This window comes from Colletotrichum siamense (genome assembly GCF_013390195.1).
Source record: "Colletotrichum siamense strain Cg363 chromosome Unknown KSG_Cg363_contig10, whole genome shotgun sequence".
Taxonomy (NCBI): domain Eukaryota; kingdom Fungi; phylum Ascomycota; class Sordariomycetes; order Glomerellales; family Glomerellaceae; genus Colletotrichum; species Colletotrichum siamense.
Window position 1 is genome coordinate 1,814,698 of NW_023501023.1, and position 27,355 is coordinate 1,842,052.

General features: G+C 53.8%; 7 protein-coding genes across 7 annotated transcripts; 3 read left to right on the forward strand and 4 right to left on the reverse strand.

The window, feature by feature from the left end:
- Window positions 1-1,767: 1,767 nt before the first annotated feature.
- Window positions 1,768-3,558, forward strand: srp2 (Pre-mRNA-splicing factor srp2; the record flags this gene model as incomplete). Its single annotated transcript, XM_036646238.1, has 8 exons — window positions 1,768-1,819; window positions 1,904-2,032; window positions 2,102-2,107; window positions 2,184-2,353; window positions 2,754-2,830; window positions 2,887-2,983; window positions 3,027-3,450; window positions 3,509-3,558. 8 exons carry the CDS (start codon window positions 1,768-1,770, stop codon window positions 3,556-3,558), a joined length of 1,005 nt encoding a protein of 334 aa, XP_036488547.1.
- A 547-nt stretch (window positions 3,559-4,105) lies between these two features.
- On the reverse strand, window positions 4,106-4,911 carry PEX11A (Peroxisomal membrane protein PMP30A; the record flags this gene model as incomplete). Its single annotated transcript, XM_036646239.1, has 2 exons — window positions 4,106-4,268; window positions 4,370-4,911. 2 exons carry the CDS (start codon window positions 4,909-4,911, stop codon window positions 4,106-4,108), a joined length of 705 nt encoding a protein of 234 aa, XP_036487981.1.
- Window positions 4,912-6,599: 1,688 nt separating this feature from the next.
- Window positions 6,600-7,748, forward strand: FBP1 (Fructose-1,6-bisphosphatase; the record flags this gene model as incomplete). Its single annotated transcript, XM_036646240.1, has 3 exons — window positions 6,600-6,724; window positions 6,781-7,562; window positions 7,618-7,748. The coding sequence occupies 3 exons, from the start codon at window positions 6,600-6,602 to the stop codon at window positions 7,746-7,748; spliced, it is 1,038 nt and encodes a 345-aa protein (XP_036487980.1).
- A 327-nt stretch (window positions 7,749-8,075) lies between these two features.
- Window positions 8,076-9,221, reverse strand: CGCS363_v014392 (uncharacterized protein; the record flags this gene model as incomplete). Its single annotated transcript, XM_036646241.1, has 3 exons — window positions 8,076-8,370; window positions 8,468-8,804; window positions 8,870-9,221. 3 exons carry the CDS (start codon window positions 9,219-9,221, stop codon window positions 8,076-8,078), a joined length of 984 nt encoding a protein of 327 aa, XP_036488342.1.
- A 472-nt stretch (window positions 9,222-9,693) lies between these two features.
- CGCS363_v014393 (Homoserine dehydrogenase) lies at window positions 9,694-10,859 on the forward strand (the record flags this gene model as incomplete). The annotated part of the gene is made up of 2 exons (XM_036646242.1): window positions 9,694-9,730; window positions 9,799-10,859. The coding sequence occupies 2 exons, from the start codon at window positions 9,694-9,696 to the stop codon at window positions 10,857-10,859; spliced, it is 1,098 nt and encodes a 365-aa protein (XP_036488340.1).
- A 158-nt stretch (window positions 10,860-11,017) lies between these two features.
- CGCS363_v014394 (Uncharacterized protein) lies at window positions 11,018-11,881 on the reverse strand (the record flags this gene model as incomplete). Its single annotated transcript, XM_036646243.1, has 3 exons — window positions 11,018-11,204; window positions 11,257-11,700; window positions 11,838-11,881. 3 exons carry the CDS (start codon window positions 11,879-11,881, stop codon window positions 11,018-11,020), a joined length of 675 nt encoding a protein of 224 aa, XP_036487985.1.
- Window positions 11,882-16,128: 4,247 nt separating this feature from the next.
- On the reverse strand, window positions 16,129-17,074 carry radR (Transcription factor radR; the record flags this gene model as incomplete). The annotated part of the gene is made up of 3 exons (XM_036646244.1): window positions 16,129-16,242; window positions 16,303-16,829; window positions 16,900-17,074. The coding sequence occupies 3 exons, from the start codon at window positions 17,072-17,074 to the stop codon at window positions 16,129-16,131; spliced, it is 816 nt and encodes a 271-aa protein (XP_036487984.1).
- Window positions 17,075-27,355: the final 10,281 nt, after the last annotated feature.

A 27,355-nucleotide genomic window follows, 5' to 3' on the forward strand; every position in this document is an offset into this window, starting at 1 on the left:
GACACGACAACCCGAGATCCGAGAGACCGTCGTATCATCTTCTTTCGAAAGTCCGATCGTGGAGGTGACGATTCCTTTGCAAAGCGATTTAGCACCTTGAACCTCCGGTTTGTAAGGTGCTTCAAAGGTCAGATTAACAGCATCAAGAAGGTTGATGATGACCAGACTTGGGGACCGGTGAAACCACAGGGGGTACTTCGAATGCATATCCGGCGGGCTCTGGGTAAGAAGCAGAAAGGCCAACGTCATTGCTGCCTAGACATGGTCAATACAAGTACCTTGCAATTTGCAAGGCTTATCGAATTGGCAGGATTTCACAGCCCGCAACCGTCTCCTCATAACATCGACAGCAATCGTTGAGAGACGTTGTTAGGTCTCTTCCCTGAATTCGTATCCGGTGTCTGAGCGGGCTTCTTGATCGATCCTGACCTTAGGATGACGGTTGCTTGACAAGTCGACAGGTACCGCTGGTCAGCTTATTTTGACGAGTTACTTGTTATACCATTTGCAACAATAGTTCTTTTGTTTGACTGGATGCTTGGGCGAAATTGACTGTCGACTGTTAGGATACCCCCCACCCCTCCTTGAGAACTTAAGGCAGGTAGGTACCTACTTGGTGAGGTGGAACGATGAACCAGTGGACGAACGACCTGGGGAGTCTAGCTCTTGTATGGAAGGTAAGGTAGGGAAGGTCCCTCATAGGCCAGGACATGCTTGAGAGTGCCAGGATATATCAGCTTGTCATTGGCTGTCTACGAGAAGGCCCCGCTGTGAAGCCCCAGAGCCGGGCAGCCTGCATGCTGTAGCTCCTGCTCCTCCTCCTTTCCTCGGTTGTGCAGACCACTGCAGCACTCCAGGAGCTCCTCCCCTCTTCAGCCCGAGCATGGCATGCATGCTTGACGCTCTTCGGTCGCTCCACTATCCCAATTTGTGTGTGTGTGTTTTTTTTTTGTTTTTTTTTTTTTTTTTTTTTTTTTTTTTCCTTCTCTCTTCCTTTCCTTGTTGTCTACTCTCTCCTGCTCCTGCTCCTCCTCCTCCTCTTCGCATCCCCAGCAAGGACCTCAGGACCTCAGGTCGCAAGGTCAGGCAGCTAAGGTACCTACCTATCTAGGTAGCTATAAATTAGCTACAAATCCACACTTGATTGGACGTTCTTCCCCTAGTGCTTCAAGCCCTTACCTACCCGGGAACTCGATTACAGCACGAGATACCGTAGGTGAGCCAGCTGCGGCACTGCGGGCACCAGGAACCGTCAAGTACCTACATTACATTAGCTTACTTCCTTCTCCTCCAACAGCTCCTACCCCGTTCCTCACCTCACCTCATCTCCTCTTGACACCTACCACCGGCACCTTTCCCCCAAGGCGCACACACTACTGGGTACTCTGCTCACAGAGGTGCCCGACAACACTCCCTCTTCCGACCAATCGCTGCTCGACCGACCGGTGTAACGTCGATACTAGAACCCTTCATAACTTCTCCCCTCCCAGCCCAGCCCATCGTCTCGCTCCTGCATCTCTCATCCGTCTTCCCCGTTTAGTCGGCATTCAGAAACTGGCACGAATACGTCCGCGCTATTCCTTACTGTCCTTCAATCGCCTTTTTGCCCATAGGTCGACCTGGAACATCACAAGTCGTTAATTCTCCACGTCATTGCCGCTTATTGGACTCGGCCGTATCGTTGACACGCCTGTAGCAACTGCTACTGCGAATCTCGCTTGGCTGCTCTTCTACACGCGACAGACTCGACAAGGCATTCCCATCAAAATGACCGAAGTATCGTCTACCAGGTTGTACCTGGGGAATCTCCCGCGAACTGGTTAGTTCAACTTCGCCCAAATGCGTCTCGGTGCATCGCGCTGTGGTAGCAAATCGCTAACCTATGCGCCTCTGGCTCCGCCAGCTACCAAAGCAGACGTCGAAGCACACTTCGCCACCCATGGCACCGGCGAAATAACTGAAATCAAACTCATGAACGGCTTCGGCTTCATTGAATACAAAGATGCCATGGATGCCCGTGATGTAGTCCCAGGTAAGTGTTTCAACGCCGACGCATGCTAGTCCCGTCACTTTCTTCATCGCTAATTCCTTGTCTGCCCAGCTTTCCGTATGTTCTCGCGCGTCGATACAATGCAATCTGCTTCTTTCGGTCCGGTCCGCTAACCATAGCATCGCATCAAAAGATGGATCCGATTTTATGGGCGAACGCTTGACAGTGCAATTTGCCCGTGGAACCCGGCATCGGGAGGGCGGTAATGGCGGCGGCTTTAACAACGAGCGCGCTCCTCCAAGGCCTCGCCGTACTCCCCATCGGATGCAGATCACGGGACTTCCCACCGATACCAGTTGGCAGGTCTGTTGAAATCTCTCCCCATTCTCTCAAGCCGGACACCTGGACTTTTCCCCTCTCCCCCTTTGCTGGCGCGAGGCGCGTTGGTCGACCCTTTCACCGCGAGATGGACTTCCCGGCACGTTCTGCGGTTTTTGGCACACAGATACCTTCCCTCCTGCCGTCCTCATACCAGCGCGGACCATGCGGCTCGGATGGAACTCGCATTGCCGTGTCAGGACTGGTTCTATGTCGGCTTGGCCCTATCAGAACAAGGAAGGAAACCCTTGGGATGGCCGCCTCGACGATGGCTTTATTCCCACCGCTGACTGGACGCTGTCTGGTCGTTGAGCTCCGGACTTCCAACCCTCTTCGGCCCATGCCACCGCTCCTGGACACCAACTTACATGGACTCTGGATATAGGATCTCAAAGATTTTGCCCGTCAATCGAGTCTCGATGTCGTCTATTCTGAGACCGGCCGCGACGGCAATGGTCGAGGGTGAGTCAATTGCCACCTTTCCCGCGGTCTTGGCAAGTACTAACTGAACTCTACAGATTCGTTGAATTTGAGACCGCAGCCGACCTGAGAACTGCGGTCGAGAAGCTTGACGGCCGAGAATTCAAAGGAAATCGTGTCACCTGTGTTGCCGACGTGGGTTACCAATCTGTAAATGAAAATGCGCTGTCTGACAGAGCTGACGCACTTCATCAGACCCAACCCGATATGCCTCCTCGCGACATCCGCGGCGCGCGCTCACGTTCTCCTGGCGGACGTCGCCCTTACCCGCCTCCGATGGACGACTACGATAGGCGCGGCCCTCCACGAGGTTACAGTCCGCGCAGAGATGGATATCGTGACGGCTATCGTGAGCGCAGCCCTCGTCGAGAGTACTATGATGATCGCGCTCGATACCGATCCCCTCCTCGCCGCCCTATGGATGATTACCCTCCACCGCGAGGCCGCTATGACGACCCCTACCGTCGAGACTATCCTCCGCCACCCGATCCCTATGCCAATGGTAGACCCTACGACCGTCCTCCGAGAGACTTCCCTCCTCGAGATGGGGCGTACCCTCGTGATGGGTACCCTCGCGAGTATGACCGTGGTGGCCGTTACTGGTAACTCATCTCCTGCTCAAACACTTGCCTCAAAGGGGCTGTCCTTGACTCTGAATAGATCCTGGAGGCGCCCAAAACATGTTACAGTACAGAGACCGCATCCTCTAGTTCGCATTGGACCATAAGGAAGGAAACGATGTGATTTGAATGGCGGTTGTTCGTGGGCCTGAAAAGTTGTTCTAAGTCTCCGAGCTTTCCAGTCATGTAGGATCCGAGGATTTGGGGCAACAGAAAATGAAGTGTTGCGTCGCGGAAAATCGAGGTGGGAGTACCCAGAAGGAAATGTATATTGTACGATTACACGCATGGATATCCGACCCAAAAAAAAAAAAATAGTCCTTGCCTGCACCCCGTCACACCCTTCCACTTCGCTTATGCGATGATGAGTTGGACCTAGTACTGTGCCCAGTAAACATCGAAGAGGACCATGGCGTTCGCATCGACAATGTGCATTAATTGACAGCCAAATTCCCTGCCTACAAGTACCTGCCGTAGCAATTGAACCCTCAACCTTTGCTGGCTTAAACCGGAACGCCCCAACATACCCTCCATTATCGGATGTTCAGATGACACAATTTCGAAGCCTTCTTGCCGTCCCATCAAAACACGCTCCAAGCGCAGGAACATGCATGCGCGTCTTCACCGTAGAGTAAGATTACGCCGTCTTCTTCCACTGGGTGTATACACCAATCAAACTGCTTACGGTGCCAGCGAGACCAACAATGCCATCGTCAAAATTGGCCCACGCCAAGGCGGAGGTGGGGACGGTCAAGTCGCAGAGGTCAGAAAGGAGCTGGAGGCGGCTACCAGCGCGTTCACTATAGTTTGATTAGCTTGAGCCGGCTTGCCAACGCGAAGAGGGCGCGAATTTTCACGTCCCAGAGACGGTTCTGAGGGGTTTCATCTTGGGGGTACTCACATGGCTATTCTCTTTGCCTCAACAACACCTTCACCTTCCTTCTTATCGACCTTGGCCTCCCGCTGCTGAAGACGGTAAAGGGTATAGGATTGAGCAATGACACTGCAGATCAGACCAATGGCCCAGCAGCGATAGGCCTCCTTTTGAAGCTTCTTGGCACCCTCCCATTTCCTAATCCCAGCCGCGTCCAAAACGGTGGCGGCATCGAAGGTCAGATAGCCGGCATAGCCAAGCTGGCGACCGACAGCGGCGTAGCGGAGGACAGGGTCCATAGTTTTGGCATCGGAAGCAACGGCGGCAGCTTTGAAGTGCTCGACGTTTTTGCCTACGCGCATGATTTTGCGGGTGAGGCCAAATTGCTTCTTGATGGCATCCCAAGGAGCGATCTCAGTTTTGGAGCCATTGGTGCGAAACAAGTACCAGGCGTAGAAACGGGCGAAGTACTGGAGAGTGCGGAGGAGCTTGTCGCGACCGACAGTCGTGGCGACGAACTTGAGGTAGTGTGCGACGGAAGGATGGTAGATGACGGCGTCGGCGACCATTTTGGAGGCGGAAGGCAGAGTATCAAATCAGAAATTCGGGACAGGCGGTAACTTCGGAGGATGCGGCCAAATGCGGAGTGGATTTGATGGAGTTCGGTGGGCTTCGAATGGAGGCAACTGCTTAAGTCACGAAAATTGTTGTTGGCGATGGGAAGCGTCGAGATTCTGGCCGAAGCACGGGGGATGGGCACGGATAGTAAACTGGGCAGATCGACTGGCTGCTAGTGCAGCTGCCACATGCCGAGGTCCGCCAGCGAAACCGAGACATCAGCGAAGACTCCCAGCACAACGCGGCCGAGACGGGGGGTTTTTGCCGCGGGCTACTGTATGAAGCACGTAAGGGCACCATGTCCATGACCTTGAGCACGCTCAGGCGGGGGGGCACGTGAGCGCAAAATAGGGGCTTATCTAAGCTCGCTGGCTCGGCATCTGCGGCCCTGCAGGCGCTGCGCGGTGGACCAGTGAGCGTGGTCTTGGTCAGTTGTGGGGTTAAAGCTGGGGGAGTTGGCATAAACCCAAAGAGGCCGGCAGATGAGGAATCGCTTGCGCCTCAGGCGTCAACAAGTCAAAGGTTTGTTGGTCCTAACTCTTGTGTATGTCGTGACTACTGCTCAGAGACCTCAAGCTCCACCTCCAATACGGAAGTAGGAATTACAATTACAATTACATACAGAGCAATTACTGGCCTTTGTCAGCATTCCGCACAGGTCCGGATGGGACCTTCTTGTCATAGTGCCTCATGCTTCCATAGTCCGGTCCACCGGACTTCGTACAGAGCGGGAGAATCAAGGACCGCGGTGGGTTCCATCACTCTCGATGGAAAGAATAGAAACAGAGCGGTATTGTCAGATGCCAAAAGTATTGACCTAAACCAAGCTACAGGCACTTCAACACGTCCTCGTCGTAGCCATGGACAGCCCTGCCACCCTTAGCGTTTCTTTTCCCGCCACCCAAAAGTACTCCCTACCTACTACTATGGGACGGAAAAGAACCAACCAACCAACCTACCGACAGACTACTCACTTACGTAGTCCACGAGAAATAGTAGTGAGAAACGAGGGTGCTTCTCGCTGCATACCGCGCCGAGGGTTTCCGAGAAATCCTCTGAGGCGCCTCGCGTCCCGTACCATTAGCGCCTTCGTCCCCATGTCTCGGGTTCCCCTCGGCCGGTGGTGCTTGCGGTAGGCCCCACTTCGTCGTGGTGACTCGGGATCGTACGCGATAATAGGACGTAGCACCGTAGCCCTGCGATAGCCGTATGCCGAATTGAGGGGCACTGAGCTCTGAAGACGAGAGCTTCCGGCAACGCTGTCTGATGTTTTGTTCCAGACCCGGACTTACAAACACGGTCCATTTCCTCCAATTGCCACCTTATTTTTCCTTTCGCATCTCCTCTATTTCGTCACCTTCATCTGCGTTCTGACGTCTCCCCTCCTGTACCACACTCTCTTCCCGCATCGCACTCGCCATACTTTAACGTACGTATTGTCCTTCGGCTTAAACCCGACCCCTCTATACCGTGCGCTCGTCGTTCTTTGTAATGTCCGCCGTGGACCACCACCTTCACAAGCCTCAATTACCACTAGAAAGCACTTCTCTCCTTTCTATCTTTTCTTCATGTCAACTCCCGGAAGCTCACAACCTTGACCAAAGAACTGACGCGTCCAGGCACAGCCATCTAACCCATCATGTCGGCCTACACAACGAACGGCGGCGGCCAAGAAACCGAAAAGATCAACACCAACATTGTTACGCTGACTCGCTTCCTCACCGAAGAACAAGCCAAACATAAGGAAGCCACCGGAGATTTCACGTAGGCCTTCAACTCCCACTTGCTCCGCTACGTTTGTTTTCTAACCATGCGCATAGACTTCTATGCCATGCCCTGCAGTTTTCCTTCAAGTCGATTGCCTACTACATCCGTCGAGCTACCCTAGTTAACCTGACTGGTCTGGCCGGTTCTTCCAACACCACTGGTGACGATCAAAAGAAGCTTGATGTCATCTCAAACGATCTCTTCATTGAGGCGATGAGATCGTCCGGCAAGTGCGCTCTACTGGTCTCAGAGGAGGAGGAGGACGTTATCTTCTTCAACGACAGTACGGGCGCCCGTTATGCCGTCGCATGCGATCCCATTGACGGCTCCTCCAACCTGGATGCCGGTGTGTCCGTTGGCACCATTTTTGGTATCCACAAATTACAAGAGGGTTCAACTGGCACCAAGGAAGACATTCTGAAGCCTGGCACTGAGCTCCTGGCTGCCGGCTTCACCATGTACGGCGCGTCGGCTCAACTCGTCATTACTATGAGGGGCGGCACCGTGAATGGTTTCACGCTCGACAACGGTGTCGGCGAATTCATCCTTACCCATCCCGACATGAGACTGCCCAAGTCCCGCGCCATCTACTCGGTGAATGAGGGTAACTCGCTATACTGGGAGGATGGCACAAACAACTACTTCAACTCATTGAAGACACCCCAAGAAAACGGTAAACCGTACAGCGCTCGGTACATCGGCTCTATGGTGGCTGATGCCTACCGTACTCTGCTCTACGGAGGCGTATTTGCTTACCCGGCCGACAAGAAGAGCCCTAAAGGCAAACTTCGTATTCTCTACGAATGCGCACCAATGGCATTGGTATTTGAGAATGGTAAGTTTGAGTATCTCTATACCCTGCCCAGTTTCACTCCTAAACATTCTCGCAGCCGGTGGTCAAGCGGTCGACAGTAAGATGAGGAGAATGCTCGAAGTCGTGCCTGAACACATTCATGACCGAGCCGGTATCTTCATGGGCAGCTTTGATGAGGTTGAGAAGGTGAAGAAGTTCCACCAGTAACTGATTGGAACTCGCATTTGTCTCATCCCAGCCAACGACACCGATTCTCATGACATTTAATGGATGCGAAATGACATTTTCTTCTTCTTTTTGACTGATGATTGATTCCCGTTGGAGGCGCTTTGGGCACCAGATTGGTTGTGTGGGTGGACGCGCAGTGGGCAGAGAGGAAAAGAGGGTTGGCTGGGGCGATCGTAAACTACCTCATCTAGGCAGGTTAGTCCATTCCGGACCAGAGTATGCATTGGTCATATTGAAAACTCCGATATTGAAAAGAAATAATCTTCAATTTGTGGTACCAATTTCTCAACATAGTAGTATCCCGGGCTAGAATATCTTGGGAATCAGCTTCGGAGTGTTCTTCTTCCATTCCTGGTAGTCCTTGCGGTCTCCATAACGTTTGTCGTATTTCTTCTCGCTCAGAGGGATGCCCGAAACCTTTGTCAGGAGCAGGGCGACGAATGCTGGACTTGCAAACGACATTGCAGTTGCTAGTAGAGGCCCAGCAATGCCGCCGTAAAGGCCTAGACTGGCTTGGACAGGCTTCGATACGATAATCCCGGCGGCGGCAGTTGCAATGCCAGTCCAGAGAGAAATTTCTCCAAAATAATTCGGATATTGGCTGATGCTGTGTTAGCCATGCCGTATTTCGCTTTCCAACTGGTGCCTTCCCTATGGGAGCAGAGATGGCAATGCTAATGGCGCAGTTCAAAACGTACCTAACAGTCCAAAGGCCGCGGGTCATGAACTGCTCGTCATGCAGCTTTTCCTTCTTTTCTCGCATCCACTTACTCTTCTGCCGGTCAGCTGTGATTTCGAACGCGAACCCGGCAACGTAGACGAGAATGCCGGCGATATCAGATATCTTGACGGGTGGCAACGCAGCGAACGAAGCTGCGGGAACGGAGTTAAGAGCTATGACAGGAAGTAGGCACAAGGAGACCCAGGTGGCTTGAGCAAAGAAAGCACCCGCAAATTTTGCGGGAGATTTCTTGATTTCATCGAAGCGAGAGTCGTGGCCGTCTTGCAGAATACGTTGGAACAGGTATGATCCCACTACAGATGCCGCGGTCAGATTTAAAAACCTCACGTTAGGCCACAGAAGATGTGTGTAAACTTACGTCGTACAGCCCAAAACACAACGGCACCGCTCAGAGCAACTTGTCGCCAGTTCAGAGCTCCGAGTCTACCAGGGCTGGTGAACGGAGCGAGAAGACTCGGCAACGGAGTAGACACGTTGGCTGCCGTAGACGAGAATGTGGTGCGCAAGGAGGGCAGATACAGGCTGAGAGCAGTTACGGACAGAAACGTCAGGGAGCCGGAAAAGTCATAAAAGCGTTCATTCTGTGCGAGAATGGAGGGGATCGCGAAAGCAAATTGAATCGCGTATGCGGCGGAGACTGAGGGAACTAAAGTCCGTAGCAAGGGATTTTTGAAGTTGGTGAGATGGAGAAGCGATTGTAGTAGAGTCATGGCGACTACCGTTCTTCAGTGGAAATAATCCTGAGAGAGCCAGGATGTCGTGGGGAAAACGATGGATCACTCACTCAATTGTCGACAGCAGCGACGTTGGGGGCATTCTTGTATCAGCCGTGCATATTTGTAGAGATGCGTACGGCCGGGGGATGGGATGCTACCTTATTGAATGACGACATGACCTGGACAGGGCCGGGACGAGAACGGCCCAAGCTCCGATGCTGGAATGCACAGGCGTCCGGTTGCCGATGCAGGACTTTCGGTGCAGATACTCACCGAGTGATAAGATAGAGTACCCCGAGAAGCCCCATGTTGGGTGCCCCACTGGTGCCCCGCGGTCGGAGGTGCAGAGAAATTAATCATCCTGCCCTCCTCCTAAACCCCTCTGTTGCACTCAACACTGAAACCACAGGCAAACGGCCCAGCTCACATCGCGTCTAAATAACTGATTAGTCCTTGAAATACAGCAATGTCTTCTCCCAAGCAGATATTCATTGCCATTATCGGTACGAGCATCCCTTCACACCACCACGGAAAAGAACATCATCTAAACGTTTCGTGGCATGCAATATAGGCGCTGGCGGGGTTGGAAAGTGCTTCCTCTCCCAACTCGAGGCGCTAGCTGCGAGACGACCCTCCCCAAAGCTCAGCCTATGCTATATTTCAACCAGCAAAAAGGCTCTATACGACCACAGCTACTCTGCCATCTCCATCACTGGCGTCACCGAGAAACTCTCCGCCGCTTCGCAGGCTCCGCCCCCTCTTTCCCAGCTCGCTGAGTATCTTGCTGCCGCTCCCGCCAAGGTCGTCCTTGTCGACAACACCAGTTCCCAAGATGTCGCCGATGCCTACCCGGTCTTCCTTGGCCGTGGCATCAGCGTTGTCACCCCCAACAAGAAGGCGTTCTCGGGCTCCTACAAGCTATGGCAAGATATTTTCTCCGCAGCGTCGACATCTGGCGCCAAAGTCTACCACGAGTCATCTGTCGGTGCGGGCCTGCCCGTCATCTCGACTCTGAAAGATCTGGTGGAGACTGGTGACCGTGTTACGAAGATTGAGGGCGTCTTCAGCGGCACCATGTCCTTCCTGTTCAACTCTTTTGCTCCTGTATCAGGCTCCGGGGGCAAGTGGTCCGCCGAGGTGGCCAAGGCGAAGCAGCTAGGCTACACGGAGCCGGATCCGAGAGACGATCTTAATGGACTCGATGTCGCCCGGAAGCTCACCATTCTTGCAAGACTGGCTGGACTGCCAGTGGAATCACCGACTTCATTCCCCGTCGAGAGTCTGATCCCCAAGGAACTCGAGTCTTGCTCGAGCGGTGACGAGTTCTTGCAGAAGCTTCCAGCATTTGACAGTCAGATGGAGGAGACCAAGGCAGCCGCAGAGAGCCAAGGCAAGGTTGTGCGCTTCGTAGGCAGCATTGACGTTGCTTCCAAGCAGGTCAAGGTTGGTCTGGAGCAGTTCGACGCATCTCATCCCATAGCCGCGCTTAAGGGCAGCGACAACATCATCAGCTTTTACACGGAGAGGTATGGTAGCAACCCACTAATTATCCAGGGTGCCGGCGCTGGTGGTGATGTGACGGCTATGGGTGTGACAGGCGATTTGATCAAGGTTATAGGTCAGATTGTATGAAGCGCTCATCAAGGTAGCTTTTAAAACAGAAAGATGGACATCCATAGCGCTGTAAAAAAAAATGCCGTCAAGTACATAAACGAATGCACCACGAATTGTGATTGTATACTCCATGAAGCATGGCTGGCGCCGGACAGTGAGTCTATGATCACCGGAGGTCATTTACCCCATCCACAAATCCAGCTAAGCCACGACGATTGGGCCCCGGGAGGACGCGCAGCAGCACGCACGGCGGCATGGTCCTTTTCGAATGATAGCTCTGATCCTGGTGACGTGGGTCTGTCGCTAACGGCGGCGAGATGTGCAACAGTCAGGGTGAAATCTCCCTCCTGCTCTCCAAAAAAGCTGACACTTTATCAGCGAAAATGAGGCGATAAAATGATGGGTATTGCAATACCTTCGCATCATGAAACTGATTCTCTTAATACTGGATAAGTCCAGCGGCTTGGCGTCAAGCTTGGGTTTGCCCCTGTATGTGGGTTTGAAGTCGCTCCAGAGGATTTTCACGTCGCCAGTATCACAGACGAAGTCGTACTCCCAGCTGATTGTGCTCTGATCGCGGCCATCGTCCCTGGGAGGCAGAATCTCGTCTTTGACAGTAAGAGTGTACTTTTTGGAGTCGCTCTCAAGGATTCTGATGACGAAACCATCATACTGCCTCAAATCCAGATGGAGTGTACCAAGAGTCCTCTGAGACGCGAATCCAGCTGCTCCGAGGGTGGTGATGTCTAGGTGACCAAAAAACCGAGCTTTCTCCGGCGATTCGCAGTGCATGTGAGACTGGCTCTTTCCGCCGCGGACTCGGTCATCAGAATCAGTCCAGAGACTGGAATCCCAGGGACTAATAATATTGGTCAATCAGATGTCTCATGTGTTCCGCTATTTCAAGAGATGAGTGAATCATGAGAAGGGGTAAGGGAGCGGTGCGGGTTTCTCAACGCAATGGTCCCCGCACCGAATCTGGGCCAGAAAACCAACCTGTCGCCTCCATAGAGGTATAGCAATTTCCAGTCCGGTGCCATTGCGGTCGTTCTGAACTGCGTAGAGCCGGCGGTTGTTCGGCTGGTAAATGGAAAGAATGTGCGGATTCTATTCGGCGGGCTGCAAGAACGGCGAATGGCAAGAAAGTGTCTGGGCGTTTTGGAGTGTCCGCGGTTCGGCGGGGGTGATTGGGAAGTAGGGTTGCTTCCTGGGCCGCATCCAATCACCTATGCCTCGACGTAAATCCAAACAGTTCTTTAAGGGATTGAAGATGTTTCGCGGGAAGCTTGCAAGCTTGCTTGCAGATGGCGGGAAAACGTAAGCCAAGTGGAGCCCGGGCTAATTTCATCACCAACCAAGAAAGGTAAGTGCAGGTACTCTGTCGAAGCTGGTTTGCATGTGGCACAGTGTCGGGATTACCTAAGGCAATGTGCAGACCACAACTTATTGAAACACCAAGTGATCGACCAGGCTATATTCCCCAGCCGGGCGCGCAAACGGTGAGATAATGAGTGCAAAAAAACCTTGTCGTGACTTCGTGGCCGAGTGTCGAAGCATTTTAGTTCCCACCGAAATGGTGTTGAAGCTTCCCCAGATCGAAAGTCGTCACTTCTTTGCGTACCTCCACCTCCAGTATGCCAAAGGGCTAATGTGGAAGGAAAGGAATTTTGACTTTTGACTTTTGACAAGTGGCTCGCATTAGGCGCCGATCTACCTGTGTCATGGCAATGTCTGAGAATGTGACTCTTGAGTCGTTGTGGTCCTTGTTGAGGGAGGCCGCGCAAAGGCGCAGATAACATACAACCTCCTACGTAAACATCACGAGCTAATCTTGTACGGCAATACCTTGGTACTCTTGGACATCCCGGCCGGAACAGATCCACAACGGCTAATGGTCGTCTTGGACACAAAGGAGACACGACACAACGCAAAGCGAGGTGCTTGTGGACGAGCATTATCCAGTGTGCCCGATCTTGACTACGAAGGAGGATCTTGACGCAGGAAGCATAACAAGTACGTGTGGGTAGCAGGAAATGCGGTACGGAGTGGTGCGTTGCAGGTTGCATTATTCTAGTCTTTCTATTTCGGAACAGAGCCGGAGGCTTGGTGAGGCAAAAGCGCGTATCATTGTTCAGTTGGGTAAGGACACCAGGACATAGTTTAACCAACGATGTCGACTCGTAAACAGGTAGCGAATCCTCTTTCCTGTCCAGCCCGACGCTATGATGACTGATCGCTTGTGGCGCAAGGTGACGGATGTCAGGCGGACCTCAGGCACCGCAGCTGGGAAGATCCATCACGGCGGGTATAAAGTCGTAGTGCGTAGGTAAGTGCGCTGGAAGAATACCTAGGGGACCTGCGCGATGTGTTTTAGCGCGTGAAGTCGAGTTTAATGGGGGCGGGCGTGCGTCTCGGTAGGCCGGTCCAGCGTCTTTGCCAAGCATTGCCGCATCGGCTCCGGTCTTGCTCAAAGATGGAATTAGCATCAGAAACTTAAAACCTCAGTAGGCTTGCGAACAGCCGGGTTATGTTGTGAGAAACGAGATAGGATGGACGGGATGAACCAGCATCGACCATGAGGCATTGCTGGTGGCCGCGACACGAATTAAGAGCCCTCACAGGTTCCATTGCCCGCATGCAGCTCTGGTGCGTTTTTGATCCTTGCACTGTCTACACCGGACGATAACAACCAAACACAGGTAGCCTCGATCCAGTCAACAAGATAAAAGCACGAGGCATCAAACACAGCTTCGCAAAGTACTTGTCATACGTAAAGGGTACTCTGGATTGAATACTCTGCTTTAGCGCCGGTGATGTGACGGTTAAGACCGACCAGCATGGTCCTCCCGCCCTCCGAACCGAGCCAGGCAGCAAGGAGCAGAAGATACTGATGCAGACCTCTTGACTTCTTGAGATGGTGACGATGAGAATGAGTTCGAGTTGTATAGCCACTGAAGCCGCCACTGACTGGGTATTCTTAACTCCGGCAACAGCCGGAGCCTAGGTCCCTCTCAGCCTTCCAGGAAGCACGCCCCCGTTTTCTCCGTGGCCCCCCTCCTAATTATCCGTCTACCTACGGGGTAAGTAACCTACCGAGGTACCCGCCTAAGGTCCAAAGTTCCTACTGGTGCCCTCCCCCTGTCCCATCCAATGTTACGGCGTATATCCTCCACCTCACCCTCCCTAGCCAAGTGCCCCGTGGCGTCCATTTGTAACGTGTCTGTGTCCTATGCTAACTGGCGCCCCCGGTGACTTTCCGGCGAGTTTCCTAACGTCTGTCAATCGACGGCCGACAGGGAACCCTCCTTGTGTTACGTCGAAGTCGGGCTTGCAACCCAGGCCAGCATACAACTGACAGAAGCCGCTGGGACAGGAGGAGGAAGAAATCTTGTGTAACGATGGTATCCTCGCCTGATTGAGCAGCAGACGCAGATGTGGGTGCAGCCAGGGTTGACAAGCGACTTGTAGCTGCAAATATTGCTGCCTCGTATGCACGCACATAGGTTGAACGAAGGTAGACCGGGAGAAAGGGGCCGAGAGGAATGTGTGTATGCATATGTGTAGTGTGCTGGCTATTACCTGAAGCGCACATCTCCATCGCCTCGTCGTACATGGATGCCCATGACTTTACCGAACGAAAGGACCGCGCAGCCGAGTGCCCCATCACATCATGTCATTTGTTAATCAACCCTGCAAGCTACAGTTGAACCTCGAGAGTCGCAGAGGGCGAGCCCGCCAGCCTTCTTGACGAGGACGCCCGACTGTGCCCGCCTGCAACCCTAAGTGCTGGACCAAAAATGCGGCACGTAACCTGTACGACAACCGGGTCTGCACGGACGAGGCAGAGGCAGTATCCGTATGTCGATGCCGAATATCAAGCAGCATGGTCATATCCCGGGAGACTCATCCCTCCGCGCCATATGTTTTTTTTTTTTTCATGTGTACGGGTTTCTGGCCATTCAAAGTCATGAGCATCCATCATTTCGTCTCATGGTCAACTCAATATCTCGTACCCCAACTTGTTTGCGCCCAGGCATGACTGAAGTGGTCACTGAACATAGAGCTAGTGTGCCGCACCCGGCGCTCTCCACCCATGAGACCAGCCGTGCCCATCCCATCCCACCCATCACCCAGCATGTACTTTCCCTCCATCAAGCCTTCGAAGCTGAAACTATATTCATCACCTGTTGTGCCGTTACCCATGCTGTTGCGCTGTTCGTCTCTATCCGAGCAGAAGAAAGCCGACGCTCCATACAGACCCCTCGCATGCTGAGGCCTTGTCATTCCAAGCAAAGCCAAGGCTGTGAACAAAAAGTGCTGGTGTCTCCGAGGGGAAAAGGTACAAATTGAGGGGAAGCAGAAAGGGGCAGAGCCGGGTACGGTCTCCTCAGTGACGCGCCAAGCCAAGCCTTCATGGCCTCGCCTGTGGTCTGTACAGGGGCCCAAGTTGCGGCAGCAAGTCTGTCATGAAGTGTGAGTGGGAAGCATTTTGTTTCAATGCCTGTGTAACCTTCAGAGACGGCGCGAAGTGGTCGCTTTGCCCGGTGCAAGCACCCAGCGCCGTCTGTTTCTTTGCGCGGCGTGCTTTGTCAGCCAATGTGGTGGCTCAGGTGCCCTGGAATGGTGTCGGCCTAGGAGTTAAGCAGCATGGACTTTGGAAATCCTTATTCCGGGCGAGACTACGGCGAGACATTTGTGGATTAACTCCGGTGGGATCGCCCCGGACGAACATGGAAACATTACCTTCTGTGGGGAGGGGACGTCCTTGTCTTTGACGCCCTTCCATTGTAAATCTTCATCCATCTCGCTACCCACGCCAAAGCAGAGGGCCTAAGGCTGTCCGGGCACACAAACACGCGCGCTTGAGCAGGCGTTGATCATCACGTAGTAAGGGGGGGAGGGGATATTGGTTGACTGTAACTTGGTAAATTTTGTTGGACATGCTGACTCTTGTGACAATCTTTCTTGTTTGGATTGTCGTTGAAGTTTCTAAACTGTCCACAACACAACGAAGTACCTAGCCAAATTGAAACGCCGCCGCCCGTTCCCAGTCGTCATCTCCGCGTATGGTCGAGCGCTTCGACCATTGCATGCAACCCTAAATGCTCCCGAACTCCTGGCCAAAGCCACCCTGCATATGTCAAGTAAATTCCAATATAGCTCGCTCGGCGGGATTTATCGAAAGATGAGTCGCGTCCCGCTGCAACTTGTTTTTTTTTTTCTTTTTTTTCTTTTTTTTTTTCCCTTCTTCTCCTTTTCTCGCTTACACCCTCCGCCAGGGGCCATTTTATTGTTGAATCATGCCTGGAGATCCTGGCATGGACAAAGGTGTAGTAGGGTACTCGTAGCCAGCGTCAGAACAGTTGGCCGAGTGGTCGAAAGAGTGAGAGAGCGGAGGAGTCTGCTCATCAACCCATCAGCACTGTGGATCGCGGGGAGGCAGATGCCGCATATAACTCACATGAGGGTTCGAGGGGTCGTAGGAGCCAGTTGCGTTCATGTCGACGCCGGAAATATAGCCGTAGTTCACGTAGGGGGAGAGGCCATCGTCGCTGGAGTAGGATTCGCGCTTGATGGCATCGTTGAAATGGTTCATTGGGGGTAGCGTTACCGGCACCGCTGCGGCCAGGTAACTAGGGTAGACCTCTGCAGTTGTCATGGGGTAAGGCTGAGTTGTGTACGAAGGAGCAAGGAGCATCTCTTCAGGGGGAGGGTAAGTCGAATAGGCGAAAAGAGGAGGAGTGTTTGATCTTTCACGACCGTCTTCGTAAGTTTGCGCGAAGAGAAGCTCGTCATCGGTGTGCATTGGGGGGGTAAATTGGCCCTGATTCATGGTCTTGGTTGGAACCGGCGTCTTTTGCGTCTTGGTGGAGGATTGCGACTGACGCTTAGCACTCTTTGGCTGCGTCTGCTTCTCAGTGGTGACGGTCGGGCCTTCCTGTCCTGCGCGTCTCTCGAGGTCCTCGAGGCGTCTCTTGAGCTTCTTGCCTATGAATCTTTGTTAGGAGGAAAGTCTGTTGAGGTAGGGAATGGCATGTATTCCGTGAGGCTGACGTACGATAGTTGCGCTGAGCGATGCGGTTCTGGATCCTCCGGCGTTCAGCGAGGTCGGAGATCTTGGTCCAGTCCTCGTCCGGGTTGGCAGAGCTACTGAATGCGCTGCTTGTGCCGTGACCTGAATAGGCCCTGGGTGCCGGGGCAGCAGGCGGGTAGGTGTATTGATGTTGAGACATGGTGAACATAGACATGGCGGACGATGCTCTCGGGTTTTGGCTAGGACGAGGTTGTTGTTACAATGAAGGGATGTGCGATGTAGAAGACAGCCAGCAAGCAACCAGTTGTATGAAGACCAGTTGTACGAAGGAGGCTGAATGGAAGAGTTTCCAATTCAAGTGTCGATATGGAGGAGTGAAGATATATGGTTGAAAAACGAGCTGTTGGGTCAAGACACGATAGACGATGGAGAGGAAGGGAAGCTATTAAATAAAACCGGCCCAAGGCTTCACTTGACTTCCAGTCAAGCCCAAGGAGAGTGACCGACGAGCTGGAGCAATGACATGGCAGCGGCAGCAAGAGACAGGGCTGGCGGGCGTGGTAGGCATTCGTTTGTAGCGTACCTAGGGTGGGGTGTGCGAATAGGCATCCGCACCCGCACCCGCAGCCGTAACCTGGTTGTGGTCCGGTCTGTTCTGGTGCGCCTGGTACAAGTCCCTATCCTTGCAAGGCGTTAACCTGGGAGCTGTCTGTGTTGAGAGCTCGAGGCAGAGGGACAGGCAGAAGGGTACCACTGCCGTGGCCGGTAGGCTGTGGGAAGGATGAAGGGGGGAGGGGTGGCCTGTGGAAGGGTGTGTAGGGCACAGCAGAATACGCAGTATGTAGGTGCTGTGCGGCAGAGGCAGGGTACCTCCTACCCAGGGCGTCCGCAGGATACGGTAGGTAGATATGCGAATAGATACCAAGTAGAGAAGACTGAAGTGAACAGATGAAATTTGGGAGGGGGGTGATGGGATAGGATGGGAGGGGGGTGACAACCGCCGTAGGGCAGAGAAAGAGAAGCACGTTCCTAGTAACAGACGGGAGGCACATCAGAAATCCAAGTCAACGGAGCGAGGAGGTGAGGGTACGTATCCGTAGTTGTTGTGTTGTTTCGCTGGCGGCCAGGCTGCAGCGAAGCAAGAAGTGCGAACACACGCGCAGCACCGTCGAGATACGGGGTGGAGTGAGTGGTGGAGAGCGACGCGCGAGAACAGGTGCACTGCGATGGTGCACCTGCTGCAGTCCAGTATTGCAGGGGTCTGGGTCGAGGGCGGGAAAGAGACGGTGGGGGTACGTACCGGGGCCTTTCGTCCAGCCTGGTGGAGTCGACGTCTCAATCTGGCTGTAGGGGTTCAACCACACCAACCACACCAACCACGGTCCACGCCATGCCTACCCAAGGTACCTTATGGTACGCGGGCACATAGCTTAGTCCGACATGGATGGCGACCTGGGACTTGCCCGGAGACAGGGGACTAGCCTTCCATTGCCCGCATCCAGGTCGCTGCACCGTGGGCGGGGGAAGGGGGTCCAAGGTTGAGGCTGGGGTAGGGGTCCCGTCTCTCTCTATTCTCCACCACCATCGCTCCACGATACTACCGCAGTACGGGGGGCTCAAGACCAGCTTGACTTGACTGGACGACTTGTACGAGAAACGCAGAAAGGTTTGGCGCAATTATACCGGACAAAATGATCAAGGACCAGATTTTGTCTTGCTGGCCATTGCCTAATTACTTGCGTGACCAAAGATTGGATCCGATGCCATCTTATCTTGCCGCCTCCTGTGAATTGTACCTGCCACACCACACCACCCAACAACAACATGAGAAGGAAGGATCATGGCCAGCAGAAGAGCCTTGTTGGACATGACACCAAGCAAGCGCAAATAAACCGAGCTAAGTGTGCTAAATTTGCCTACTTGACGGCCTCCTCTTCAGTTCTGCATCAGTAGCTACATACAATTGCAACCTGCCGAATGTTTGGTGTCTGTCTGGCTTCTGGCTCGTGGCCAGAAGCCGACGAGGAACTGCACTGTAGTATCGGTATTTTGAGATGCAGCCAAACCCTGGAACCTGCTGCTGCATCGTGCCATCTACCTTACCAAAAGACAGGCCCTTGCCAAAGGATCGCGTCCCTGGGAAGCGTCAGGTTACACAAGACCCCCCCTTGTACATACCCAAGGTTCCTGACTACACCAAGGTACGTACCGAGTGCGGATACAATGTCCGTAGGTACCTACCTTGGGTACGGGGGCGTCTGCGGGGCATCAAATGAGAACATGCGAGGTACCTACTCTCTCCGCCTCGAGCTCATGAGAAAACTCGCGGCCGCCGTTGCGCTCCGTAGGGCTGCCCATCAGCAGCACAGAGTACCTACCTAAGGTAAGGTAGACTCGGTCGACCTTCCCCAGCAACACCAGATCGATGATGGAGGGTCGCGCTACCGCCGCCACAGGATAAACGGCAAAAGGTCTGCTGGCATTTCAACCCAAGGCCAATCCAACACCAGTTAGGTGGCCTGTCGCCCTTCGCCCTTCGCCCTCCACCCTTCTCAGCGTCCCTTCTCTTTAGGTGTGTCACGTACAATTTATCATCGCCGCAGAGTGTGCGTTCTGCTCCAGCTTTAGCAGCATTTCCCAATCTGTCGCCGCCATCAATGGCCAAGCTTTGGGCTGGCGCCTGGGAGACGGCCGATCGCTCATTACCCACTTTAAAGTTGGAGACGGCACCTTCGCTATCTTTCGGGGGCACTGGACAGTTACAGGTCCCAAAGCGCTGCTCCCCAAGATACCTAGCTCAGCCCGCACAGCACCCTAGCCGCTCCCAAAGTCCCTCGCATTGCCTGTATGGGAAGCCATAGACCAATGCAAAGAAAGACGTTTCCATCCTGCGACCATGTCCAGCCACCAAACCTACCTTGGCTACCTACCTACGTAGGAAGACCTTCACGCCCCCGAGGCATTTGCCGTGCCTAGCAAAGGGCGCGTTTCGTCTTGCAACGACACACGGTTCCTGTGTCCAGTAACTGGGTTCATGTAGCATACCTACCTTACATACCTTGCTCCATCAGGTGGCGAGCATCTTCGGCAGGATATGTTAGCTGTCACCTTACCTACCACGGGCATGGGACGGGGTAGACCTTGCGGGCGTCGAGGCGATATTCGGATGGAGATGAGTGTATGAAGTGGGTGACTAGAAGTCTCTGTGAGTCAACCCGCCCCCTCCGGACCGTATCCGAACTGGACGGGAGTCCGTCTGGGCAAAGCGCGAGCTTGCCTGCGTACACTGCCCCTTCTCTCACTGTTATTGTGCCGTTCCGGACAGGTCCCACGGAGCCGCAGGCCCTCGGAGGTTGAGCGGGCGCTCAATGATTCCAAAAAGGGGAGTAAGGAAGCAGAAATACCATGGATAGCTATACACGTAGCGCGCTGGGAACCTGGAAGCACCTGGTGAGGCGACTGGTCGCCGTTGAGGACATCTACTGCCCCGGAGGGAGCGTGGCGGCGCAGATCCCACCCGCACATGCTGCTCCCGAACATTTGGCGATGGATGGCTCACGAATGCCTCGTTCTGGACTGGACTGGGCTCGACTTCATCTGCCTTCATATTTCCAGAGGGAGTCGTCGTCTACAATGCGAAACATGATGGACAGGGTCATGATATTGCGATGCGAAAATGGACCAATCCCAGGACACACCGCTCAAGGCTCATTCGGTGTGACCACCGCCCGAACAGAGGACCGGGCTGGCAAGAAAACAAAAGCTCATCTGGTTGACTGGACTTGACTTGGACGGACAGCCAGCCGGGGAAGGGAACATCGTACGGGTACATGCTTGGACCGGCCGACAATCTGATCCCGGGACCTAGCACCCACCACCCACACTCCAGTATCCTGGGGACACTAGACGGGAGAAGGTGGGGCAGGTGGCAGTTCAATTCACATATGATGCTAGGTAAGGTATCCGTAGGTAGTGTAGTTGAGGTGAGGTACCGTGGCGCGGGACGGCACCTGTGACCTCACGGCGGGTGGGCCCAGTCGTAGACGGGGAATCGGATTACGCTAGTCCTAATATAGCGAATCGTAAGTCGAGCCAATCATAGGCCCTCAATGTCTCGAAGCCAAGCTTTTCCCTGCCTCGAACCCAACACTGGACCCGCTTGCCTCGGGATGACTGATGCCAGATTCCAGACTCCCGTCGGGACTTTAGACACCAGATCAATTCAACACGAAAGTTCAAGCGCGCCATTGCACCCCTGCACGCCCACCGTCAACGTGCGCCCCTGACAGGCCGCTGTCCGATTCTACCAATCTCGAGCACGAGAATTCGATTGCCTGATTCAAGTGGGGGATGGAGGACTAGACGCAAAGCAGACCTCACCTTGACTCTCTTTCTCGTAGGATTCCCCCAAAGGACCATGCGCTGTTCAGTGTTCAGGGTCTCCCCTCTGGCAAAAACACCGCAACTAATGTAATTCAATGACCCGCCGGTCAGCCCCGCAAACGTCCCTACACGTCCCGTCCCCCCAAATGCCCAGTTCCCGCCCGACGTCATACCAAAGAGGTCAAAAGGAATCAACCTAAGCCGGCCCTTGCGGACTAAAAGCGGGAAAAAGCCATTCCGACTTACCCAGCCACGGGGCGCGGTGCACCCAGATCGGCCAAACCGTTTTAGTTGTGAATGTTTGATCCAGTCGTGGGAAGCGGCACGTATCATACGCCTTCCATTAGCCGCGCTTTAGCGCACCTTGACATTTCTTTCATGTTGCCCATGGCTTGCCATCTTGCAAAAGGTCCAACCTGACACACGCCGTGTCCGTGGGTCGTAAAACTCGACAAACGACAGCGTCTCTTGCTCGACATGGTTTCCTTTGCCCATGAAACCTCCCTCATCTCGACTGGTCTCGGGCTAGGTAGGAGCTGGAGGCACTTTGGAGGCTGAAGCACCCATATCCGAACTTTCACATCATCTTCACCTCGGGTGAAGGAGGCCAGCGAAGCAAATTGTAGCAGGATGACTTGGCGCTAGGCCGGTGGTGGTTGATCTGGCAGATGGCTAGAAAAACATAAACATCCACCCGAATTAGCCAGCTTGCGCCCGCTTCATCGTCCACTTTCTCAGGCATCACGTACAGCATCAAAAGTTCTTCATTGCCCGCCGCGTCCATCTATCCGTACAAAAGGTACCTGCTTTTTAGTACCTCCTGTGCGTACGGCGCAGTAATAAGGCGCTTACAGTGCTTCAGTGTGGTCAGGGGTTGCCCCCGTCTGCCCCTCCTGTCCGCCGAGAGACACCATTCTCGGCCCCCAATGACGAGAATGCCCACGTGCTTTGTAAGACGTCTATTTTTGCGTGGTCGATTAGCAAGACGCTGGCTGAAATTCTACTCGTCCATTCCACCATTGCGTGCACAACCTTGTTCCTCCACAACCTGCTTCCTGAGCGGAGGTACTCCATCAAAGGTTGACAAGATGCCACCTCACCTGCTCATATTGGGCTCTCGCTGTGGACGAGGTACGCCTGTCGTTACTGCTGCTCCTAAGGCGGCCTCGTCTAGACCGTAGTCCGAACAGGATTCTGTCGACAAGTCGGTCGACGCAAGTAACGCGCTGCGAAGTCCCTCTTCTGTCCGTCCATGGTTTCAACAAGCTCAGCCCAGCCAACGGCACTAGCTTCGACACCCATGTTTGCGGATCTATCATCGCCGCAGAGCAAGCACAGACAATCTGGCAAGAGGTGTGCACACTCGGACCAAAGACCAATCAAGAGCCTTCAGTCCAGTCAACAGGGCTGCAGCAATTTACCGCCGCCTCGCCGCCACCTGTCTCTTCTCCCCCGGGACGGGGAGCCGTTGGGCTGGTTTTGTTTTTCCCTTCTTTTGTCTTCTCCCCTTCCCAACGTGCAGCAGTGAACTGGCAGTTACACGCACCTCACCACCACTATTGTTGCACCTCCAACAAGAGCCAAGTAAAAGACCCTGTAGAACGCCTTCTTCAGCAACAGAGACACGCTCACACCACACATCTCCCGTCCATCGGCCGCCGAGCCAATCCACCCGGTTCCTGTGGACGAACACTACTTCCTTCATCGGCACCATATACAACGAGCCTTCAGCGACAACTCACCACTGCCCACGACACGCCGCGCACTAAACGGATTATCAGAACCCAAAGTCCTGGTCGGTCATCCTTCGGAATGACTGCTGCCTGGTATGGATCATTCACTTATTTTCGGTCCCAATGCGACATTTAAGTCGCCCTTTAGACGGGCCACAGCAACCGACTAATAGGGGAGAGGGAGATCAAGCGAATCACTATGAACAAATCGCCAGCTTCCGTTGTCAAATTTTATTCCCCTGTGCGGCCTGTCTGTTCGCATACCCATCAGTCGTACATTTTGGCCTATTCGCCTTTCTCTCCCCAGTGGATAGCCCTATATCGCCGAGATTGGATTCATCTTACCTGACGATGTGCAGGTCTTCAGCCCCCTCCCCCTCCCCCTCCCCCAAGGGCCCGGGTTTCAGGGCCCCAGGCCGAGCTCTCGGGCTCCAACAGGGGCAGTTTGATCAGTTTAATGATAACAACAGCTCCTTTCCAAATGTACCCTGACAGAAGAGGACAGCGCTACCCCTCGGCCGAGGCTTCGTCAACAGGGGGTATTCCCTGGGCCGCAGTCAGCATCAGCTGTGGCGCTCCCAGGTTCCAGGGGATCGGCATATACATTTGCTCGACTCCCACGATATCTTTAAAGTTCTGACACTTTCCACAATGCAAAGACTGCGAATGTTGAATCGAGCCGTTTTACTTTGCCCAAGACGTGCAGGTCTCGCACCTAAGAATGCTCTGTAACTGCCTGGCCACACCTCGCGTGTTTATTCAAGGAGAACGACAGGTTACAGGAACTGTGGATGTGGATGCCGGCCAAACGGCCCCACGGCGGAGGGCAGGTGTGCTGTTCTTCTTAGTGGGCTATCCGCATGTACGGATACAATCCTGAACAGACACTCTCGACTCGGGGCTCCGCCACTGTCGATGTGGTCTGGGGAGTGGTTGCCAAGACGAACCGATGGACGGACATGGCAAGGAATTGCTAAGGGCGAGGACTCCGCAATCTTAAGCAGTAGGTACGGATACTGGGTGAGGACTCGGACTCTCAGTGTAGTTCATTGCTTCTCCACCGCTCTCCTGGTTCCAAGCCAGGGCAATGACAGAGACGGGCACTTACTATTAGAATGGGCCACGGGCTTTTGCTCCGGGCTGCATCGGACCAACAGCCTTACCTTGTCGCCGAGTTGTCCAAAGTCCCGTACATATTAGGCGACATCCAATGAAACAACCCGGACGGCGTCTATGACTGGCCGGTTCGGACTCGGAACATGTCTCCACTTTGCCCTCTCCCATCCGAACCCGCAGCCCCCGCCTCCCCCCCCCCCCCCCCCCCCGTTTTGCCAAAGGAGAAGAGGAAAAAACCAAAAACAGCAGAAGATGAGTGACACCGAAAGAGAAGGGAAAGGGAACATACAAAGGAGAAGAAAAAAGCACTTTTGGAAGAACAGACGGTTGCCTGGGTAAGATATGGATGGATGATGTACATATTCCACTCGGACAAATATTCGTCGGGGATTACAGTATCGAGTCATCACCATCACTGCTGAGACGCATGTCCTAATCTATAGCCACGACCCGGCCGATGGAGCAAGGAACTCTGCTCGGTTCATGGCTCACCATTTTCTGATATGCCGAGGGAAAAAGGTCGCAGTCAAGGTAGGCTTTCAGGGGGAAGTCCCATACACTCCTTCCTACTGGGAGCTCGCTGCATCCAAGCTACAGCGACGCCTCGTCACAAACCTTGCATCCAGTCCCGGATCAAAATCATTTGTGCTGTGGCTGTCCACGGAACCCGTTCCTTGACCGTCACAGAAGTTAGTCGACCCTGGCATTGAGTATCAAAAAAAATAAAAATAAAAAATAAAAAAAATAGGCATCTGGGTGGGTGGAATGCTTGTCGTGGTGGTTGTAATCCAGCAGTGGTTGAACTAGTTAATTACACACCAGGCCCTGGTGGCAGGGAGGCCCATACATTCAGCCACATCAAGCCAAGAGTCTTTGTTCTTGGAATAGGTAAAGTTGGCATAGCCAAAAGCCGGCACAGCGCAGAGGGCTTGGGCACTGCCGTCCCTTTCGGTGCTTCAACGGAAACGCTCGATGACGGTCGGGGATTGGTAAGCTGATGACAGCGTCAGGCCAGGTCCGGTTAGGTGAGAGCAGATCGGGCAGAGTGTCCGAATTGGGTAATTCGTTGAAATCAACCAATCAAACAGGGCTATTTTCGCAGGTGCGGTATGTGTCGATCCAATTCTCTGGCTCTTCAACAGGCTATGACGGATACGTATCCCCCAGGATGAAAGTGGACAAAACGACAATTGCGCGCCGAAAGTTAAAGCGCGCCGTTTCAAGCGTGTCTAATAAAGATACGGCAGGGGAATAAACTAACTGCCTGGCCTAATGGGCGTGTCACAAAGCAGGAACGATGTCTCTCCTAGCTATATATGTGGTGATGAGAAAGACAACCCCAAGATGGACATGTACTAAAGTACTGAATGCATTTGCAGGCATGGTAGACACCAGTTGACGGACAGACATGCAATGATGCTGCCTCTACCCGTGCTTGACAGGTTCCCATGCGCCCAGTAAGACGTTAGAATACAAATGGACTCGTAGGGCTGGCCTTGGACACAAGAGCAGTTCCTCCGCCACCCAGCCGAAGCATGCACAGACGTGCTCTTGTGTCTTGCGTATACTACAAACCAAGCAAAAAACGTGGGCAGTTGGACAGTCGCGCAGATGCAACGTGTGGTTGACGATATGCATCATCGTATCATTCTACGCTCACGAGAGTGGGGCTACACGGCATGCTCTCTCCCCTCCGCGCTGCGTGCACGCCATCGAGGCAGCTGGTCAACGTGCTCGACTTACAATTGAAGACATGTGCAACTCAGCATCTTTCTGGCGGTGTGGCTATCTAAATCGCATATCAAGATACCAGCTGACGTCGGCCAACAAGTGACCGTGATCCGCATATTGCGCATCCAGTCGCATGCAGCGTCCCTCCCTACCTAGGCGGCATGTGAGGCAGGAGGCCCTGGTAGAGGAGCACATGACGTATGAGACCCTCTGCTGTTTTTACAGGCGGCATTCAGACCGTTGAGTGCAGCCTCCTGGCACGACACAGGCGAATTGACTTGAACGGTGACGGAAATGGGCCTCTTTTCGCTTGATCAAGTTGTGAAGTCCTCTCAGCTATTCGTTAAGGATGGTGAATCGAAACAGCACAGGGTGCGGAGTGTGAGTTCGTGTCGATGTTGCTAGTGAGGGAGGCAAAAGGCGGAGTTGCTGTACGTACATGAGCCTAAACGGTCATCGCTCCGTGCTCCTCAAATGGAGGAGTACACCAGGCCCTTCAATTTGTGAGCCTTGCGTGTTTGGAATGTAGCTGGCATAGTTCGTCAGCAGAAAGATACCTCGCTCTATCAGGGGCGGAGAAACACGGGCTTGACCACGGGGACTAGAGGTGCTTGGGTGCAGCTGCCAAGCTTCGGTGACGCCGCCGATAGCAAGGGGCCATAGGGCTGAAGACGCATCGCTGGACGACGTTGATAGGCTCGAGTATTCGTAGAGGCACGTACGTAATGTTGTGCAACCCCAAGTTCGCTAGTCCGGGTATCAGGACATGATGCTTTCTGCGGCTGCAGGTCTCAGCTGCAGGGTGCAAAGAAGCTCTCCATTGAGAGGAACGGTGCACTTGCGAGGCCAAGAAGTGAGGTACTTGGACAGTGAGTATCGTTTCTCATCCCGTGGTCCTTCATTCTACCTTTACCAGCCTACATACTCATCCTGGTAGCAAGGATACCGCACGCGCCTTGCAAAGAGCTTCGGGTTGCTCGGGGTGCTCGTATACAAGAGCTTATCTCGGCGGTTCGAACGTGTGCTTGCCGGTGAATTCGCGTGCCACGCCCTTCCGTTGTCATCAGACGCCGGCCGCGATGGAGTCCGAGCCTGATCGGATTTAACGGGGCTGGCTGCGAACCACACTGATCCGAGTTTCCTGACGAAGCAAGCCGCAATATTCGAGCTGTCGATGTACGCTGTGCGGGAGCCTCCGGGCTATCGTACCCGAGCCGACTTGGCCTGGCCGGCTCAGCTTTCGCGCATCCGAGTTACGTGGTCGGTAGCGGTAGTGTTCACTCCTGTGAACCGGCCGATCGTAGCGGTGAGAGGCATTTGACGATACGTTGGACATTGCCTCCTGAGGTTTGCCGTACTTGTTCATTCTCGGTCCAGTCCGTGGTGCGCAAAATGCCGGGCCTACTCGAGCGATGGCTGAAAGCCTAGCATTCAGCCTGGCCATGTACGTATCAAAGATGCGACGCACGAACTGTGAGTGGCTACATATTTGGTAGGAAATGCTCTCGAAAAGATCC